The 20,446-nt window shown below is 40.5% G+C and overlaps 1 protein-coding gene across 1 annotated transcript; it reads left to right on the top strand.

Annotated features, from left to right (window-relative positions):
- Nucleotides 1–1,474: 1,474 nt before the first annotated feature.
- Nucleotides 1,475–8,755, top strand: mmadhcb (metabolism of cobalamin associated Db). The gene is made up of 8 exons (XM_036545399.1): nucleotides 1,475–1,550; nucleotides 2,730–2,764; nucleotides 2,860–3,004; nucleotides 3,387–3,604; nucleotides 4,611–4,719; nucleotides 5,486–5,616; nucleotides 7,637–7,723; nucleotides 7,988–8,755. The coding sequence occupies exons 2-8, from the start codon at nucleotides 2,756–2,758 to the stop codon at nucleotides 8,180–8,182; spliced, it is 894 nt and encodes a 297-aa protein (XP_036401292.1). The 5' UTR covers nucleotides 1,475–1,550; nucleotides 2,730–2,755; the 3' UTR covers nucleotides 8,183–8,755.
- The last annotated feature ends 11,691 nt before the right edge of the window (nucleotides 8,756–20,446 follow it).

The raw sequence follows: 20,446 nt of genomic DNA, 5'->3' as shown, positions 1-20,446 counted from the left end.
TGGACACAAAGGAAATCAGTTGCTGATAGAAAACACTTACTAAAGCTTCATCAGAAAAAAAAAACCTTATTTTTGGCCCACTGGGCGCTACTGATCTGAATTCATGATGATGATTATGAATCCAGTTGCATTTTCATATGCCCTTTGCTGTGTTTCCCCACTGGAAAATATGAGTTACAAATGAGAACTGAAAATATAACAGCCTCACCCAATCACTGGGTGTATGAAATCATTTTCAAAAACCATCATCCCACAGACAGAAGTTCCACCTAATTGCATTCATATTCAGGACATCCACTGAAGAAATCAACAGCGTGAGACCTAACCTGGAAAATGGGGGGTGGGGGGGGGGGCTGAGAAGTGAGTGCTGATTAACTACTGTGCCTACCAAAAAACATGTTCCCCAATTCCGTTTATTCTCATGATGTAGTATCACCAGGCTTTTATCTCTTCCCTGGAGTCTCACTTACATGGTACAGTTTTGCTTGGGCTACTGAGAACAGTCGTGTAGCAGAGGCTTATTGAGGGTACAAAGATGAAACGTGTTGTGGTGAATTGGGTATCAAAGCCAGATCACAGCTGGGAACATGCATTGAAGTCTGGGAAGACTATTTTGAAAAAATAGCGCATGAATAGTTATGTTTTTGGAGGACCATTTGGGTGGATCTCTGAATGTTTGATCCTATGTATATAAAATGCTTGATCTGATTATCCTGTCACTGAATTTCGTTCACTTTTCCTCCTTGACCTATTCAACATTAGTCTGCTGATTAAATTAACGTTGTGCCTGACCATCTATGTAAATAAGCTTGGTGCTTTTTCTATGAGAGAGAAATCACGTCATTGATTACGTGCTGTTTATAGGATAAATAAGTTGGCTTTGTGTTATTTTAGGCATTCTGTGGTGGTTGTAATGTTTAGGTGTTTATGCCACTGATGTATCGATGTTTGTGAAGAAACAGGACAGTACGTGAGGTCGTGATTGATAATCAGTGGGACTGTGACGATAGGGTTCACACACTGCGTGGCATACATACTGTAAGGTTAAAGAGCACAGTTTCAGTCGTCTGCTTCGTTAGGAGTCATGACTTCGTTAGCAGCAAAGATTTTTACCACAGGAGACCAGATGAACGCAGGTTGTTATGATTTTGTAAAGTTGTTCTCTATTGTTGAATGCATTTCAAAATAATATTTGTGTATATATGGCAGTGTGAGGACAACGTGACTGCTTTACACACACACAGACGCCAGCACATACAAACTAAACGTGAACGAACCATGCTTAAACTTGATTGTTTTTTTTATTCATTTTCTATTATTATTTTCAGGTCATTGAAATGACCATATTCTGTTTTGTCTATTGGATATTTTTAGCTCGGTTTATTTCGTTTTGTATCTCATTCCACGTTTTCTTGTGCAATACGCCTCGCATGGTTTGTCCCTCCTCTCATGCCATTATTGCGTAACAGTTTAGCTCTCATGGCGGACGTGCCGAAGGTGAAGTGTTGATAACAGTTAGCCGGCTAGCTAGGTCAAAATAAGGGACACAGGTAAGAGTAAACCGTGAAATGGGTACAAAGAAAATGTAAAGAACTTTTTGCTTAGCAACACATCAGCTGGGTGTGCTTACTGCAAATTACTAGCAAAAGGAATGTGAAATGATCCAGACTAAAATAAGTCAGATAGCTAACGTTAGCCAACTTTAGCTTGCTATCATACCGTTCGTCTTTCATAACAAATCGTCAGTAAACTGCCACCTCAATCCGGTTGTTAGTGGCTAATTAAGCTTATATTACATAACTTTCTAGTGAAATCCTTTTAGCTACCCATGCTTGTAGCTGACGTTACATAGTCAATTCCAGATAGCTGATAAGCTAACGTCAGGTGTCAAGAATATTTTGCATCAGATGGCTAGGTGACGTCGGGTAGCAGGCAAAACTTGTTCAGTTGTATGTGGTTTAGCTGATTAGCTAGCTAACGATATTTACGGTAGCTGCCAAGCAGGTAATTATAATTGTACTAGCTAACATTAGTTAGCTGGTCAGAATAAATTTCACGATGTGGTCTAGCTAACTAGCTATGTCGTTTGGAATAGCTAACGCTACCTCGCACATATTTGATTTGGAGTTAAACTAGCTAGAATGTGTTTCAGACGAAACTTTCACGTATCAGTCAACTAACTGTTTGAGTGTCTACGGTCAGTTCGTTAAATTAGTTAACTCGTTTCGATGCTGTTATTGCCAGCTGTTGTGATGTTATTTAGATTTACCATTGATGTTTTCATGTAACTAATCAGATAACATCAGCATAAACTCACTTGATATTTAAATATGATTTAAAGAACAATGGTTAGGATGTCCGTCAAAGACATTTGAGTATCGTACATGTAAGATGGCAGCTCCAGTCAAACATGGGTTGACTTGGTTCGACGTTGACATAGTGGTATGCAGATCTGTAGTCTGATTTGTCTTTGACTTTGTTTACTGATAAGAAACCTTAGACTACTCTTCCTCCCAGTCTTAGAGTTATGTAATTGTCGTTTCGGCAGTGATCATTGAAACCACAGCTGAATCGTTGAATCGTCGCGTTGTATCCAGCCCTGTATAATAAAATGGTTTCTTCTTCATCACATTTTGATTTGAATCTTCCCAGAGGCCCTGGCCAATGGCATGACCATTATCATGGCGAAAACAAATTAAAAACTGTTTTGTTTCATTTCTTTCATGTAGCTGGAAAGAAGGAGAAGCCCACCAGGATGGCCAGTGTAAGTACTACGAAGATGCCTTGCTTGAGGTTGTCTATCTTCCATTAGAGTGTGCGGCTGTTCCCTGCCTGCATTAACATGGCTCTTTTCTGCAGGTGCTCTGTAGCAGAGCCAGGCTGGTGTCGTACCTGCCCGGGCTTCACGTTCTAGTGCGGAGGATTGCGGGGACCAGAGACTTTTCCACTGCGGGGTCCTCAGGCTCTGATGAACCGCACCTGGCTGCCACACCCCTCGACGTTGGTAAGGGCCTTATTTATGGAATAAGTCATGTGTTAGGGGCTGCATAAACCTGTGCAATTTCCAGGTTCGGTCATGTTTCCTTGCTCCTGAGTGGCCCTTGTCTGCAGGCTCTTGACCTACTGGTGTGGGCATGGTACTAAAACTTACTCTGTTTAGTGTTTTGCTTTGAGTCACATGTTAGCTACCTAGTTACCTATCTTTCTGACTTGTTTTGTTGCTGTCCACATTAAATTGGTGTTCAAAATGTTAAGGTACATTACAGGTGTAAATTTTTTATTGGACGATTTTAAATGCATCAGGGATGCATTTATTGGGATGGAATTGTGGTCAGTAGTGAACAGACTGTAAATCTGACAGTGACACACCCTATTCTGACTCTCAGGACCCAGAACCGTGTGGCCAGACGAGAACATGGGTCCTTTCGGCCCTCAGGACCAGCGTTTCCAGTTGCCAGGCAACGTGGGATTTGACTGCCACCTGCAAGGCACCGCTGAACAGAAGAAAGCCCCGGTCCACAGGACGGTTCCGGACGTGCTCTCGGCCCCCTCCAGCAGCGAGAGGCACGAGTTTGTCATGGCACAGTTCCTCAATGAGTTTCAGGTAACAGAACAGTAACAGACAGAAAATGTTTTGTTTTTGAAAAGGGGAAGCAAATCCTTGTTTTTAGGTCCTGAGTTACTCAGGCTTTTCACTGTGTTTTAACCTCTGATGTTATAATTCTGATATGATAGCTGGAGAGAGTGATTATGCTGATTCACTTGGTCTCCCATTTACTGAAAAGATCGTCTGAACAAAGTCTCTTGATTTGAGTGACAGAGCTGGCCTTTGTTAAAAGAAATTACTATTCCTGTAAGATTTTTATATATGTGTTAAATCCCGGTTATTTATTATTCAGGTGCTTTGACAGTTTTATTTCTGGTAGAGCACACAACACCTGTTCCAGAAATGACAGGACACCTCCAGGGTTTCAGCATACGTTACATGATACCTGACATAAGTCCCTTTGATGTCAGGGAAACCTGTTCTGAGATCACTAACCTGAAGTTAATCCTGTCCTGAATCTCAGTATTTGTGTGCGTAGCTACTAACTGCCCTTTCACATTTCATCACCCAAAATGATGCTACAGCTCTCCTCCAGAGTATATAACTTCTCTGTGAGCTCTGTATGTTATACCTGTTTACTAGTAGCGGAATATTTTTTTACAAATATATTCTACTAGTCAACAGTTCTTTCTCCTGTACCCACTCAAATCTATTGCTTGTTGCTAACAGCAACAGGCCCACAGAACTTTATGTGTCCAATTATGAGGAGGCAATGCGTCCCACCCAATTATAACTCAAATTGCTCTATAACCAACTCAGCCAAGAGTACAGACCACCTCAGGCCAGCACTCCATAATTTGTTGGTCAAAGATAATTTGTTAATGTGTCACATATGCCAGTTAATGAAAGTTAAGCTGTCAGTGTGGATTAAAAATAAAACGTAAACGTTATGTTTTGTCCTTTTTTGACATGAGAATCATTGCTTGAATTATTCCCTTTTTGTGTTTTGCACCGATAGGCCTAATGTGAATGCTGATCATATTTTACTTTCGTTTTTTCCCAGGGAAAAGAGGCGCCTCCCACATCTCAGAAAGTCAGCACGGCGGAGCAGTACTTTGATACTTCAAATGTAGAGTGCGCCATACAGTCGTGTCCAGAGCTGCTAAAGAAAGGTACACATTCACTTCTGGGGAAACCAGGTTGCCTTTGAGGGTGATGTTGGTGAGTCAGTAAGTGAGGAGCCGTTCCCTCTTCACTCATTTCAAGCCCATTGCCCCAGTGCACCAGTGGGGGCACCAGCTCATCGCACCATGGCTTTGTTAGCATGGGCTTGTAATCATACGCCCTTACAGTTTTTTTTGGCTGGACAGTCCTTTACATTCTGTGCTCACCTTGTTGTTTCTCCAAAATGTTGTTGTTGCAGTCATTTAAAACTGGCTTCCTGCCAAGTTGTGTAACAGGAAAACAGAAGGTGACAGGGTGGTTTGGTTTGGAGTGTGTTTGGGCTGTTTTTATTTTTCTACAGATATTTCTGTAAGAGAGCAAACATCAAGAATATATCTTCTATCAGCATTTTTATCGTCTTAATTAAATGAGTAAACATAATGTAGAGGCATGTTTTAGCAAAGCACTGTTCTTTTTCTAGTTGTGGTTGACAAGTAAAGGCAGGTTTTTTTGGGGAAAAAACATTATACTATTAAGGGGTAGTAAATAATTTGAAACTTTTAAAAAATGTATTATTCAGTTATTACACAGCGGAGAATAGTTTTGATGAGTTCGTTAGATTGCCAATATTGGCAGTGTCTTAGATGGCCACAAGAGGGCACCATTGTGCTGGTAAAAAAACGTTTTTTTTTTGAGGATCGTATGTGTCAGAAGTCAAGGCTCTGTTATGTTACGTCTGCCCCTACATGACACGAGCATTGTCTGTTTCATCAGATTTTGAGTCAATGTTTCCAGAGGCCCCAACCAATTTGATGACGGTCGTCACAGTTACTCAGAAAACTCAAAATGACATGACAGCGTGGTGTGAAGAGGTGGAGAAGGAGAGGGAGCAGCTGCTGGATAAAGTGAGTATAAAGGCCAGTCTTCTGTGCTGGTCATGTCGTGTCAGTATGCAGGGTCTCCACTGGCAACTGCCAAACTCCATAAATGGGAACATTTCAATGACCCAAAGAGGATGATTTTCCTAGGGCTGTCACAAAAACTATGACATGTCAGTATATACTAAGGATGTTATAGTGTAATGCTGAAAGTTATTAATATGGCAATAGTTTAGATTTTCTGATTTTCAGCTAGCAGAAGGTCATAGAACAGAATGGTTGCGTGGCAAAAGGATTTTTGTCCACTGAATATAAAGAAATACCAACTGAGAGGCATTCTAAATTATGCATACTATGAAGCTGTAAGTTCATAAAACGTAAATATATGTTTGAGAGCAGAATTTAACAGTATAAAATGTTACATTAGTCTGCAGAGATACTGTTCTGAACATTAGCTGAAAACATGTATATGAGCTATTCATGATGCTGTTAGTCATTAAAATGCTTTTACCATTTTATGTAATTTGTGGAAGAGGGGTGCAGTGTTATATAGTATAGTGTTAAGAAGCAGGGCTTGTAACCAAAAGGTTGCTGGTTCAATTTCCAGCAGGGGCACTTCTGCTGTACCCTTGGACAAGGTACTTAACCCAGAATTGCCTCAGTTAAAAAAAAAAAAAACATCCAGCTATATAAGTGGATAATGTAAAAATTGTAATCTGTGTAAGCTTCCCTGTATAAGAGCATCTGCCAAATTACTATAATGTAATGTAATTGAAGAAGAAATGTGTGTGTGTTTACATGTTTTTACATGCTGATTCCTTATGCATAGAAAGATGTGGCATTTTAAAAAAAGCACACACCTGCACAGTCAGAGCAAAGCCCTGGTTTCAACTCATTGAATGACAGGGGGGAGGTTAAAGAATTGTTTTGTAGCTGCAGGGTAGGAAACCAGATATAACTTACATCTATCTTATATAGAATTCTGTAGAGGAACAGGCCAGCGAAGTCTCTGCAGCTTTTTATTCAGTGAAAATGTTAGAATCAGTACGCCTTTGTTCTAATAGCTGCACGATTCGTGCCAAGCAGGTTTTATTTGGGTGGCCTCTAGAGTCTTAGCATTTTGTTTTAAAAGCAGCATAAGTTAATTTCCCACCAAGACAATGGAGGAGCACCACTCAAAGGGCCTGGCCTTGCTAACAGTCTGAGACCGTGGGGTGGAACAGCCCTGAAAGTGAATGGCGTGCCACTGGCCGCCTGGATTATTCACTGTCTGGTTAACACCGCGGCTGTAATGTGGGATGGTTGCACGTTAAGCTTGTTAACGTGCTTCATCACAGGACGCACACAACCCTGCCACCAGCAATCCTGTCTGTAATTTTAAATGTTGTTGGGGGGGGGGGGGGGGGGGGGTCTCTCTTTGTGAGACTATGGCTGATGTAGATGCTCCATTGGAAAGATGGGAAAATTACTACACTCCATTATACTCCATTATAGTAAGGAGTTGGCACTGTTTCAGGAACATTTACATGCTGCATGGTAATAATAAAATTAAACGGTGCGTAGTTGATTCCACAACATTGTGATTGGCAGAATGTTTTAAACTGTGATACTTGGTTTGATGGTGACAACTCAAAGAATGTCAAAGAGAAAAGTTTTTTTTACTATCCTTAGGAAATGTTATGAAATGTAGAAATGTTACTTCTGAAGAATAGTCAGTATCCTAGTTTAAAATATCTCAATGTCCCCATAAATGGGTGAGGGTGAGGTGAAGGTAAACAGAGAAACACCTCCTTTGCACCTCGGCCTTCAGCATCTGTTACCTTTTTCACAGCTCAGGGGTTTGTTTCCCATTTTAAACAAAATTAGTCAATGGCACTCGAGAAAGAGGCCAGTGATAGTTCAGTGGCAGGTAAGTTAGGCCACACTGAAGAATGCCTCTTTGGGTTTAACATAGCCTCTGTCGGAGACTTGAATTATTATTATATATTGTGAATATTCAGTAGGTGTTGATTAAAGTTGTTAATAGTGCATTTCCATCTCTGTCTAGTTTGTCAGTGGTGCCAAAGAGATCTGCTTCGCGCTCCGATCGGCAGGATTCTGGGCCGATTTCATAGACCCCTGCTCCGGACTGGCGGTAGGCACCTCTCTCTGTATACACAGTAATAAATATATAATACAAACAACATGAAATTTTACACATGTGGGAAGTCTAGAACATTCCCTGTATTAGTTTTAGACAGGCATTTGGAATACGTCTGTTTGTTGTGGGGATTCAGGTGTAACGTGTTGTTGCAGATGAGTCGAATATGATTATGTGATAGCATCAAAAGAGTGATCACCCCAGTTTATTTATATATATATATATATATATGATATTTATTTCTGTTTGTTTCCCCAGTTCTTTGGGTCCTACACAAACAACACACTCTTTGAAACAGACGAGCGGTATCGCCACCTTGGCTTCTACATAGAGGACCTCGGCTGCTGTAAAGTGATCCGTCACGCACTATGGGGGACACATGTGTTTGTGGGGACACTTTTCACCAACGCACCTCCCAGTAGCCTTATTATGAAAAAGCTACAAGGAAATTGAGGGTGGGGCAGGGATGGGGGGGGGACTAACCTTTTAAAAAGCGTCACAGTATCCAAACACACAGGCAACGTGTTGTTTTTGTAACCTCCTCACTCGACTTTGGTAGGACTTGAGTAGAAAAAAAAAATATCACGTTCATTATTATATCTGTATATGGGCCCTTTCTATGAAATGTCCACATGTCTGTCTGTTTCTTTAAGGTTATTTAATTTCACCTACTATTCACGTATTTATTATAAACTGTCTTTATGTTCACACTTACATTTTGCCCTTTTTAATGCAGTGGTAGAAATGGAGTCTTCTGAAAGTGAGGATTTAAAAACTACCAGTGAGAAACGTTGCCTTACCCCTAATCTACCCGTGACCTTGTAGACCATATCGTGTTCCAGGTGGACAGATTGCAATCCAGATATCGGAGGTTGAATCTAGGATATGTGTGACGCTTAGCAATGCTTGAAGTAGCCAGAGAAATAGAATGTTACTCTTATTCCGTGAGGTCGAGTGATTTCTGAAGAGATGTTTCGAGTTGATTCTGTGGCAGCTCGCCTTGAAACACAATAAACCAAACCAACTTGATCAGATGTCTTTGTTGCAGTATTTTGGGGAGCTTGTGGCAAAGGGCGGGGGGGTAGGGGTCACAGCAAACTGACCACAGAGGCACTGCCGAGTCCGCAGATGGCAAAATCACGCATCGGAGGACAAAGAGAGCCCGAGAGCTCCAGGTTCTGCAAGAGGGAAAGAAAAGATCAGTGCAAGGACCTGTACGTTGCAGGTTTGATCCGTAAAGACGGTGAAGCCTTCATTATAAGGGTTACCTCTATGGGGAGTGGATTTGAAAGGTCCAGGACAGGTTTACAAGGAAGTGTGTTTCCAGTGTGTAAATCAGCTGGGACATAACTGTATTGTGCACTTTACAATTCTGCACACAGCTTGTATTCATTTGAAGCAGACTCTTGAGTACAGCTATCGGCTGAGTGTGAACCACAGTTTTGAGCCTTGTCCTCTGTAATGGAGATCTGGTGCGTTTGGGTTTTGTCAGAAGGTCCCAGCTGTATCAGTGGTTGTCCCTGGGGCATCATTAATGCTCTCCCTGTTCTAACACCCAGACCAGATGGGCCCCAATCAATCACTCCAGACTGACAGCGTGATTATAATGCTGGTAATTTAGACAAGTGTCCTGTCACACTTTATGAATGAACAGTTCTCATTATTGAACGGCTTCTCCTTATTGCAGCAGAAAAGCCTGGAAGCTCTTCCCTGCCATCAACTGTCTTTAACTGTTAAATGGCATAACTCAGCTTTCTCCTTTTTTTTGTAAAAATGTGTGGTAAATGGGTTAATATTGTTTAAAATGTGGTGCAGGACTAAGACCAAAAGGCCATATTTTTGTTGCATTAAAATAACTTGCAGAGGCATGGGCTACATTGTATTAAGGTCATGCATGCTTTTGTAACCTACACAAGACTTCAGTGCCACTAAGATCAACCAGCTGAACATGGTGCCACTATGTCAGCTCACAGGTTGTACTGAAGTGAGCTGAGGGGTTAATCTGCCTCATTCTTCCTGTCGCTCTCTAGCGAGTCCACCCATCCACTCCGCCGCCTCTGTGAGAACTCCAGCAAGCTCATCACTTGAGGCTAATGGGACTTGACCCCACTAATACCCGTACATGCGATGCCTGACTAAAGAGGCGAAAGCTATTGTTATAAGGCAGGCTCACGGCTCTTAACAATTGGCCGCTTGTCAGATCGTGAGTATCCCTTACTGTGTGTTTGCCTGGGGCAGGACAGCCCAGATGGAGAGCATGCTCTGTTGGTCAGCACGGAACCTGTCCTGCCTTAACCTACACCCCCGCCCCACCCAGCTCTGACCCAAATCAGCCAGGGCCGGATGGAATACCGCAGTTTGAGTGAGCAGTTTTGTTCCATTAATCATAGTATAGTTTTTTTTCTGGGTAATATGATAAGACATGAAATTAAAAAGAATTAAGTCCCATTCATTTTTAAATTACATCATATAGATTACCCTTAAAGTTTCCCCCTAGATGCAAAGCCTTTTGGGTAACTGATAAATATTTGACAGTGGATTTGGTTTTACTTATTAACTTTAAGGAGTGGAGAATTTCCTGTTCAGCATGGTACTAAATAACCCCATATGTCCACATGGCAGAGTCCGGGCTGAGGACTGTATCTTCATTACCCTGCAGATTAGGCCTTCAACTCTGGGCCCTATCAGGCAGGAGAACAATTGATCGCACAGTTTGTATGCCTTTCATGTTAGAGACAGGAGAAGTCGTAATGTGCCACGCTAGCAAACCACGCCGTGTAATTGGAAAGGTTGTCTGGCCTGCATTCTGTTTGCGTGTGCAGGGTCGCGCCAACCCTGACACGTTTCAGCGTAGGTCGGACTGAAGTGGCGGGTGACTGACGGGGGTTTTGATTGGTTGTAATTGCTTCAGGATGCATTTGATTTTTCAGTTGCACGTTAAGTCACAATAATTATTCAACATTCATTAAAAGCATTGAAAACATAATCAAACAACACAGTATGCCCAAGTATCTTTTTTCCATAAAAAGGTTTTGTATAGACCAAGTATAAACCTTTAATTTTGTAAAGACTAATGATTGCACCCAATATATAGCTTTAAACCTTGAGTTCAGACAACTTTGTTATTGAACTTTTATACCAGCAAGGCTATTCCTACCCTGTTAACAGCAATTCCAGGTTTAAGATTAATTATAATTATTGCAGTCATCAAGGATCATTGTAATTAAACAGACTGGTGTAAACGAATGGACACATACCCTTGAAGTACAGATTGCTTTTGTTTTATAGGAAATATGAAATGTTGATGAAATATTTCCTAGCTCCTAAGACCAAATCCAAGTAGAATCCATTCAAGTAATTTCAAATGGTTTCTGTACAGTATACGCCAGTGCAGAGTGTGCTTATTTTGCTGTTATGAAAATGCACAGTACTGCACTGAGCCCTGACACTGCTTAGAATTTAATGGTAAACCACTCATCAAGCCACTATACCATTTTATATCCAGTAAGCAAATTTTTGTGGTAGGCAGAGGGGCTCTGTTGTGTCAGTAGATTTAGACAGAAATACATAGAAAGAAGATTTTTAACTTTGTGAGGTAATAAAGATGTGTAACAGGTCTCAAGTAGATGTGGGTGTCAGACTTCTAGTCGCTCAACTTGAGCTGTTTTGTCAGAGTCGGACATCTCCAATCGTCGCCTGGAAGGTTTCCTCAAATCTGTGTTTAAGTGGCCTGTCAGAGTCAGGAGCGGTCTGGGCGTGAAAACGTGGAAGGATGAAAAGTCAGCTGGGGCTTTTTGCTCGTCTGCCACATCCGCTAGTGTGACAGTCAGCCATCTGAGGTGTCACCTGAAAGTGAACTGCATAATGTCAAAAGTCTGAGGTACCAGAGGTGGCTGAAGCTTCTTAGCCTCTTTGGAGTTTGTGGGTTACACAAGTGACATTCTGTGCACTGAATGGGCCCTCGAACAAAACAGCATGTTGTTCATTACTGTGATTCACGGCATAATAGCTTCTATCCCTCAAAAATGTGAGTGAATGTATAACCACATAAGGAGGTAAATGGGAACCATCCAAGAGCTTAGACAGGGTGAGGTATTTTAGTCCAGCCCTGGTTCCCGTCTGAAGAATAGAGGTTAAAGGCTATGATTTGGGTGGAGTGAGAGGATTGTTAAGTTTTCCTCAAGTCTGACTCCTTTTTGAGTTTTCTTTCTTCAGGAAATGGGAATGGGAGCCAAGAGAAACAGTGCTCATCACTTTTGTGTAAGTCAGCACATTGGCTCTCCTCTGACGCCATAATTGCCATAAACATGTCTGGAGAATGTACTGTGGGACAGATACCAGACTCATGATGTTGATAACACATGTACGTTAGTCTCTTACTGAGTGTAGTAACCAAAAGGTAACATAAATTAAGTATCTTGTATCGCATTTGTAATGAGCTCATATCTGGGTCAGACTATGCAGCACATTTGTTTTCATGAAATATTCATTTAACACGCTTTTTCCTGGACATGATACTTTAATGCAATTTAATATTTAAATACTAAGAGCACCAAGCATCCTATGAAAACATAATTCATAAAAGAAATGATGGAACAAATATAAATCAGCAGATTAATTGGATGTTATAGTTTTCGCATTGCTATTTATGACTCATTTCTTCAAAAAGTTACATTATTCTTACACAATCTGATGAAATATATCCTTTAGGATATGTAGAACTCAAGAGTCTTGTCCTAGAATAACTTTATACACATATTCCAGAATTACAGCAATGTGTAACACTGCGGCTCTTAAACCTGACCAAGCTTATCATTTAGGTCAAATCAAGGAGCTACCAGTGTTGTTCTGCATACTCTGTTACTGCATCCTACAGGTTATTATTTGTACTCTGTGATTCTGACACTACATATTTGATGGTCAGTTAGTCAACAGCTCGCTGGTTTGAGATAGATCGAGTATTTGATCAATTGCTAAGATGCCTTGGACCAAAAAATTGTTTTATTTGTGTTGAGATTTGCCAAGCCCATTTAAAAGAAACAGCTTAGTTCCTTGTAGTTACTGCATTCAAAATTTCATCTTATGCATGCTTGTCAGGGGTGTTTAATGCATTTTGAAGTTATATTGAGTTGTTAGGCCTTTAATCATGTTGTTTTGATAGTTACTGAAGGGCACAAACTTTTCCAGTAGATGGTGCCATTGAAGTTATTGTTTTACCATCCTAAACTCAGATACTAAGATAAATCATAGCATTTCATTAAAATGAAACTGAAATTAATCTGTGAATGTTCTCTTTTATGAGATGCACATTTCATAGCACTTTTGAACATGTTTTTCTATGCAAACTTAATATATTTGTCTGACCAGCTCGTAAAGAATCTTCCTAACCAAAACACATTGAGATGACTTCGCAGCTCTGACATGGTGTAAGGGTGCTCTGTGGTTTAAGATAAGACTGTTATCATCCATTTACTGTTGACTCAGAGCTGTTACAATGAGACGTGTGCTGTGGGATCAGAGCTCTTACAAACACGGTCCTGTGGGCTCAGAGCCATTAAGAATAGTCATGTCCTGCGGACTCAGAGCTGTTACTGTTCAGTACTGTGGGCACAGAGTTGTTACCAACAGTGGTCTACTGTAGGCTCAGAGCAGGTTGTGAGCAGCAAACTTTGTGTTTTGTGATTAAAACAGCCATCCTATAACCAGTCATATTTACTGCACAGGTCACTTGTCTCTAGCAAGAGTTTTTCTCTCAATTTACCTCTGTGGAAGCATACTGCCTGTGGCCAGACAGAGCAAGTAATTTGGCATAATTCGGTATAAAAAAGAGGTCTGGTCACCCACTGATATATTTAGAAGATTGATTTGTGTGATTTAGTATCATTACGCTAACCATAAACACAGATGGCAGTATTTAAAGGAAATTCAGTCCCATCCATGCAAAAATATTTTGGTGTGTTAAATTTTGGGACACTATGACATTCTCGGCAACAGTTTGGTAGCGGGTGATAAGATCACACCCCAAAATACGGCTGAGTTCCAGAATTTCATCGCTGGCGCCAGCTTGTATGATTAATTGTTTCAAAATAAAAATAAACAGTTGTAGGTGTTAGGACTCATAGGGGCAGAGCTTATCCTAACTTCCGTGGCACAGTGATGTGCATATTCTCGGTCCGGGCAGAACGCTGGCCTGTCACAGGATCATTGTTTCCTGTCTGTCTCATTAACTGCCAGCATCTACCATATTTCAAAACTGGGGATTGAACCCCCAACCTTCTAGGGTCAGGGCACGCACTCTGCCCGTACAGCTACGGAGATATGTGTCACAGCACGATTTTGAACAATAGACGGTCCTGCTCTACCATCAGTCAGCCTCATTCTCTTTCCTGTTGTTTGTGTAAGTAGGGCTTAGATCAACATTTTCTAAGTGAAGCATTATGATTTTATGTGTTATGTTTGGAAGGTGTTTTCACGGGTGGTGCCAGTCCACGTTTTTGATTGGCCAACAGCTGTGCACATGTAAGGGGACCATCAAACTGGAACTTGTTTGCCTATTATATTTAGATGAATGAGGTGAAGATGACAAAGACAAGACAAAGAAATTGCTTGTTAACATTAGTGCATCTAGGCCAGGGTCTTTGTTGAGAAAAAAAATCATGCGTATGGGTTTTAGATGTCCTGAACTAGTTCAATGTAGTAGGACTTCAGTGGTGCGACACCACATTCGTGACTACTAAAATTCGATTTTTATGAGTTTCCTGAATGAAGTGCCACACAGTTGAGTTCATAGTCAGGGTCTCTATCACATAACATCATCTTTACATAGTCATACTGTAAGCATTTTAAAAGAAAATGAAGAATAGAACACTTGTCATTTATATAAATAACAATTAGTATCAGTGTCCTGATGACAGGCATTAGAAAAGCCATTGGAAAAATGCAATTAGCCAAAATAATTAAGTCTTAAGTATTCTAATCTTATTTACTGTTTTAAAATGTGATAATTATTTATATAAGATAAATTTACTATCAGGTTCTGTGTCATGTTACTGAAGTACTGTTTTCTTACTGAACTGAGAGGTGTTTATTGTGAGGCATTTTTACTTTCATTCATATAATTTTTGTCTTATTTTTTAAAGTGGATTTTTTTTTTTGCAGTATCATGGTTCTCATGTACTTTGAGGGACCTGTTGAAAAGCACGCAGTTGTGACTCTTGCCGTTTCAGTCTTGCTCTGGAGCTTGTAACATGCTCTTGAATACACGTTTTGCTGTCCACCCATCCACCCATACAGTGTTTCAGATTCACCGTAGACTACACCCAAATCTGAGGCCTTACTTAGTCTGTACTGTTATCGTGTTCTTCCCACTAAAACTCCTATAGTCTTCATCACTTGTAATGAATCATTGCGCTTGCCTGCTAGGACCTTAGTAGGTGCCCACAGAACTGCCTGCTGTTACATAACTTTGACACATTTCTCTAGTTGTAAGCAAAGCCTTTTTTATGGATTTATGGCAATGCAGAACGTTGCATGCTATCTTGTGAGTTTAGCTTTACCCTTCTTCTGTCTCTCTTCTTCACTTAGAACTCTGAACTGCCTTATCATTCAAAGAAAAAACACCCACACCCATCTTATTTTCCAAGCATTCCTCCAATCCATGGCTTTTTTCCACGGAGTAGAGGTACCACACTTACGTCAGTAAATGTTGCTCTTTTGTTGCTGCCATCCAACAGCACTGTTGTTGCTGTTTCTTTCAGTTTGTTCCCACAACGCACTGCTCCTGCGCTAGAGGTAGTGGTCCCCCCCATTTATTCTGCACACAGCGTGTGAAACTCCACTCCTCAATGATGGTGGTAAACACTGCTCTTCCTTCCAGCCAATTCCTCACCAGCTTAATTGGCCTAATTACTCCATTAACTGGATTACATCTGATGTGTATGCAGACCAAAATATTTTAAAAGTGGCTCATTCCGTGACTTAGGGTCCCCATTCTTAATTAAAAGACATGTTATTTTCTGCAAGACATTATTAAGATGTCAAATTGAGTGTGTAATTTTATCAATTAGTTCATAGTGGGAAGCGGAAGGAAATGAGCAGAGACAGGTAGTTCTCCAGGAGAGGAGTGTGACAGTCAGGGTAAATCATGCATTCCTCGTGGACCATCACAACCATATTAATAAGAAAGAGACCCTACGTGTCTGCTTGTATGAAAGTGTGGCAGCAGGCAGAGTGGTATTTTACACTGCTCAGATCCATAGAGAACTCTCTCTCCACTCTGCCAGTCCCCACCTCCCAGTGTGGTCTCAGTTCCCTCAGGCCCCAAGCAGCCTTGCAGTTCTGCCCCTCTCTCCATATGGGTCCTGTAATCCTGTAATCTCACCTGGCTCCTGTTCCCAGTCATCTCCAAATCCCTGCCCTTCCCAGCACACACACACACACACACACACACAAATACATTCCTGGGAATCATGAGTCACAGCTGACTAACCTCCTCTTCTGTATTCAGTTCCGGGTTTTCCTGACCCAACATTCAGACTCAATGGTGACCCAGAGAATCTCCTTAATTTTAACAATCAAAACTAGGCCCTAACTGGTATTTCTGTGGACAGTGCATGGAGAACTGGATCTGCAGGAGGTTAATAATCTTCTCCCAGACTTTTGCTTCCACCTCTCTCTACAAGAATTTGAGTAATTTCAAGTCAAGTAATCTTATCTGAGACCAGTGTATAACCTGTTGTGGTAAACATTATTTTTATTTGTATTTTTGACATCACATATACTCATATAGATCCAGGTTTCATAATTCATCTTGGGCAAAAAGACAGAGGAACAGTTATTTCTACATGAACTGATCTCTAATAACGTGATTTCCCCAGTTATCGTTCCTTAATGTGTTTTAACTGTTTGAAATTGCTGTCTTATTCATTTTGACTAATTTTTACTGTTAATTTTTTACAATTTTGACAGGTTAATTCTATATTTTGCTTGATATTGTATTAATTAATGTCCTATGTAATGTCTTGTGGCGTTAATAACAGTAAATGCGTTTGCGTAGTGTCTGAAAGCGCAGGGAGCGGATCCCAGCGTTTCCGCCTCTGTGAAAAAGGATTCCACTAGTTTCCACTGCAGCTCTCTCTGTCCTGTGGGTGTTCTGACAGGGTAATTAAAAACTCAGCACGTCTGCGTCGAGCTGTACGTGCGGCAATGCACTGCAACAATAGGGGTTATTCTTCAGGCTCTGAGCTAGGCATTTGTAACAGTGCTCAGAACTGCCCATAATCATTAAAAACATGTTATCATTCATCTGGAAATCAGGCTTTAGGGGGCTTTAGGTGACATGTGGGGTTTGGGAACTGAAGGCTGAGAAATGGCTAAGGAGCTTAGGTAAAACTGAGGGCCGGCATCAAACTTACCTTTTGACTGCAGCTGACAACTTCTGTGTGACATATACAGTGGAAACATGCCACGGAAATGCTTTCTTTCCAAACAATCTCTCAGTTGTTTTTTTTTTTTTTTTTTTTATGTCAAACGATATAACAAAATGTTTCTTTTAAAGGTTGTAACTGACCCACAGACTGAGAGTTTTTGTCTTTCATGGAGACTGTGGTTAGTGAGTGAGTAGGTCACCTTTAAAATTAACACCCAGCAGCTGAGAAAAGCTAATCCCCTTCAGAATGGATTCTAAATTACACTTCTAGGATTTAAGCCTGAGAAAGACATTGCTTTATTTAATGCCCTGAAAGGAGAGAGGGGAGATGAGACTAGATGCGCCCCCTGCCCTAGATTAGTCTGTTTTTGGCTTAGGGGCTGTGTAATTTCATCCAAGTCCCCAAGCCACAGTGTTTTACATAGACTGTAAAACCAAATGCCTTTGAGATCACAACAAAGTCAATTTAAGTTTTGCCACAGGTTCCTGTACACTGGAGGTGTGACAGTTTATTGTTCAAGTAGACAGGCCTGTTACCCATGCAGATCTTCATCACCTGATGTTGTCCGTTGGCATTAGAAAGTACCACAAAAATGCAAGTGCTAGATCTCTTTATTATTGCATGGATTTTTGGCATGTACCCTGTGACTATCAGCCGTGTGCACATGTTGCACGATCCCTGCTCTGTTGCTCGGGGTTGATTTTTGTCCATGTGCTGCCTGGTGAAGCTTACCCTGCTTCCTCCATATTTCACTTCTCCATGTGTGATTATTTCTGGGAGACAGGGAAACTTTCTTGGGATGTGACCACTCCCTCTTGGCCGCACCTTCAAGACCAGTGATCCAGAGCTGGTCGTCTGAGATCCACTGAGCACTCTGGCATTAGTGTCTGAATTTAACAGTGCAAACCTATTCGATGGTGAATGGCCCATGGAGCAATGAATAGAAACTGAACCAAGCTCAAGCTCCACTTGTACTTTGCTGATATATTCCTTTTTTGCACTATTGTTAGCTATATTCTGGCATATTCAAACAGATGTACAGGGACAAATGAAATTGGCAACACAATAAAAATATGTACCAGACAAACAGTTTATGGTACACATATTCATAGAAACATATACTAATGGGCACAATATTTTAAAAGACAATTTTTTCCCTACGGTGTATCAATAGGAAAGTATATGTTAGCAGGTTACAGTGGTATATCTCAAGTGAAGTCCATGACATGACATGTTTGGGATGTGCATCTCTATTACAAAAGATGATTATGAATAAAAACAGTAAAAGCAAATAATACCAATAAAACAGATGACCCACTAAAGACCTTTGCACAGGACCTAAAGGCCCTTGTCAGTCTAAGCTGATCCATATCATATAGAAAATGGGTCTCTCTGCACGTAGACAAGTTCCCGGCCCCAGGCGGATACACAGTCAGAGGCCATAGGGTTGTGACAGGGTGCCCTTTTCTCATACCTTCCTCAGTGATATGTTTTCGGGTTTCCAAATGCTGGTAGCCAACCCAGGGCCAGGTCTGCAGCGAGCGCCATGTGCTGATGACTGATGCCTTTTAAAGAGTGATATCTGCTGTCTGGATGGAAGCTTTGTTTGTTTGTGTTTCCACCCCTCATAGTGTGGAAACCGTGAAACGTCTCTACAATTTCGGTCTAAGAGGATGTATCTGCTGGCAGAAACAGCAGGTACATCCTCTGACAGTTTTGGACAGAAAGAATTCACATCAGAGAAAAATCCACATAACATATAACTCATAATGTATGTCATTAAAAATCCTCTTTACATCATTTGTTGTGTTTGGGTGAGGGCCAAGATGACAGTATCAAAATATGATTTATTGTCATAGCACTTTTAAAAAGGACATTTCCCATATTATTAGTTGAATGGTCATTTCTTCAATTTTAATACGAAGTTTCAAAGAATATTCACAGCTTATACAATTATGTACATCAATTTTGCATATAAAACAATATTTACACAATTTCAAGCATGTAAAGATTAACACCTTGACAGTCTTCACTTCATTTACTGTACAAGCGGTGGGCAGATTTCCTCCTTCGGGTGCCAGATTTAACCATTTATGTACACCATTCCTGAAAATGTTCTCTGAGAAAAGCACAAGGAAAGTGTTTTGTTGGACATGGCAAGTGTTTATAAATCACCAGTAAGACACTGACTTACTGTGTTTTGTATGGTTGCCTCTGGACATTTTTCCTGGATTTTATTTTTTTAAAAAACGTCTTGCCTTTTTTCCAAAAAAAACATGAAATGCATTTCAAGATGAAATTATTTGTACAATATAAATTGCAGTTTAGTAATTTTTCAGAAAAGAGCCTTGTAATATACTGCATGGGTTAAAATTCACATCAACAAATTCCATCCAGCAGGGTTAATCAGAATCAATATTTCCTTCCTCACTGTTTGCAAAGGAGAAAGAAAGCTGAAACAAATCAGTCACGTTTTTTTTTCCTCCTTTTTTCTCAGATAAGGCTTAAAGCCTTAAACTGCTACCAGTAGCTGAGACAGAGAGATTAACAACACAGTGGTTGACAAAGGAAGCACTGCTACTCTCCCACTCATGGGCAGAGGGCCCAAATAAACCATAAAGCTACATGAACAATAACACTGTATCTGCAAACTCGGCATTTTCCCTGACTGCCAAACTGACTACACAGATGCATCTGACCACCACATGTCAAAGGAAAGGAAATTGGAAGGAACGTCTTAAGCATTCTGTGAAACATGGAGTGTAGCCCTATCAGTCTGTTAATAAATGGATTGTCATAACAAGAATTTACATTAGAATGAGCTGATTCAGTCCACACAAAAAAATCTGGCTGCAGTATTATTTTTTGTCATAAATGTCATAATGATCTTAAATAAAACAAGTGTTCAAAAATACTTGTTCTTCAAAAACAGCCAATAGAAACTATAATTTTCTAGGTTATGCCAAATCAGGCAAAGAGTTAAGTGAATATGGTGTGCCCTCTGGGCTTGTTTCCATGCTGTTGAAAATACTTTTTTTCTTTCTGATGTTATAGGATGAAAGCTAGTTATCTGTTCCACAGTTTCCAGTCTTACATGCAATGACCTAAATGTGAAAACACAACTGTTACGCATCAATGTATGTACAAAAATAAATACTATATAGGTATGCATATTATATATACAACACATATGAATCAATACACAACATTATAATTAAGGTTATTTAATTACAAGAAACATCCTTTCAATTTAGCCAAAAAATTCCTTATTCTGGCTCACAGAGTCTGT

This window comes from Megalops cyprinoides, chromosome 14 (assembly GCF_013368585.1).
Source record: "Megalops cyprinoides isolate fMegCyp1 chromosome 14, fMegCyp1.pri, whole genome shotgun sequence".
Classification (NCBI taxonomy): domain Eukaryota; kingdom Metazoa; phylum Chordata; class Actinopteri; order Elopiformes; family Megalopidae; genus Megalops; species Megalops cyprinoides.
This window is presented reverse-complemented; position numbering and strand designations above follow the sequence as displayed.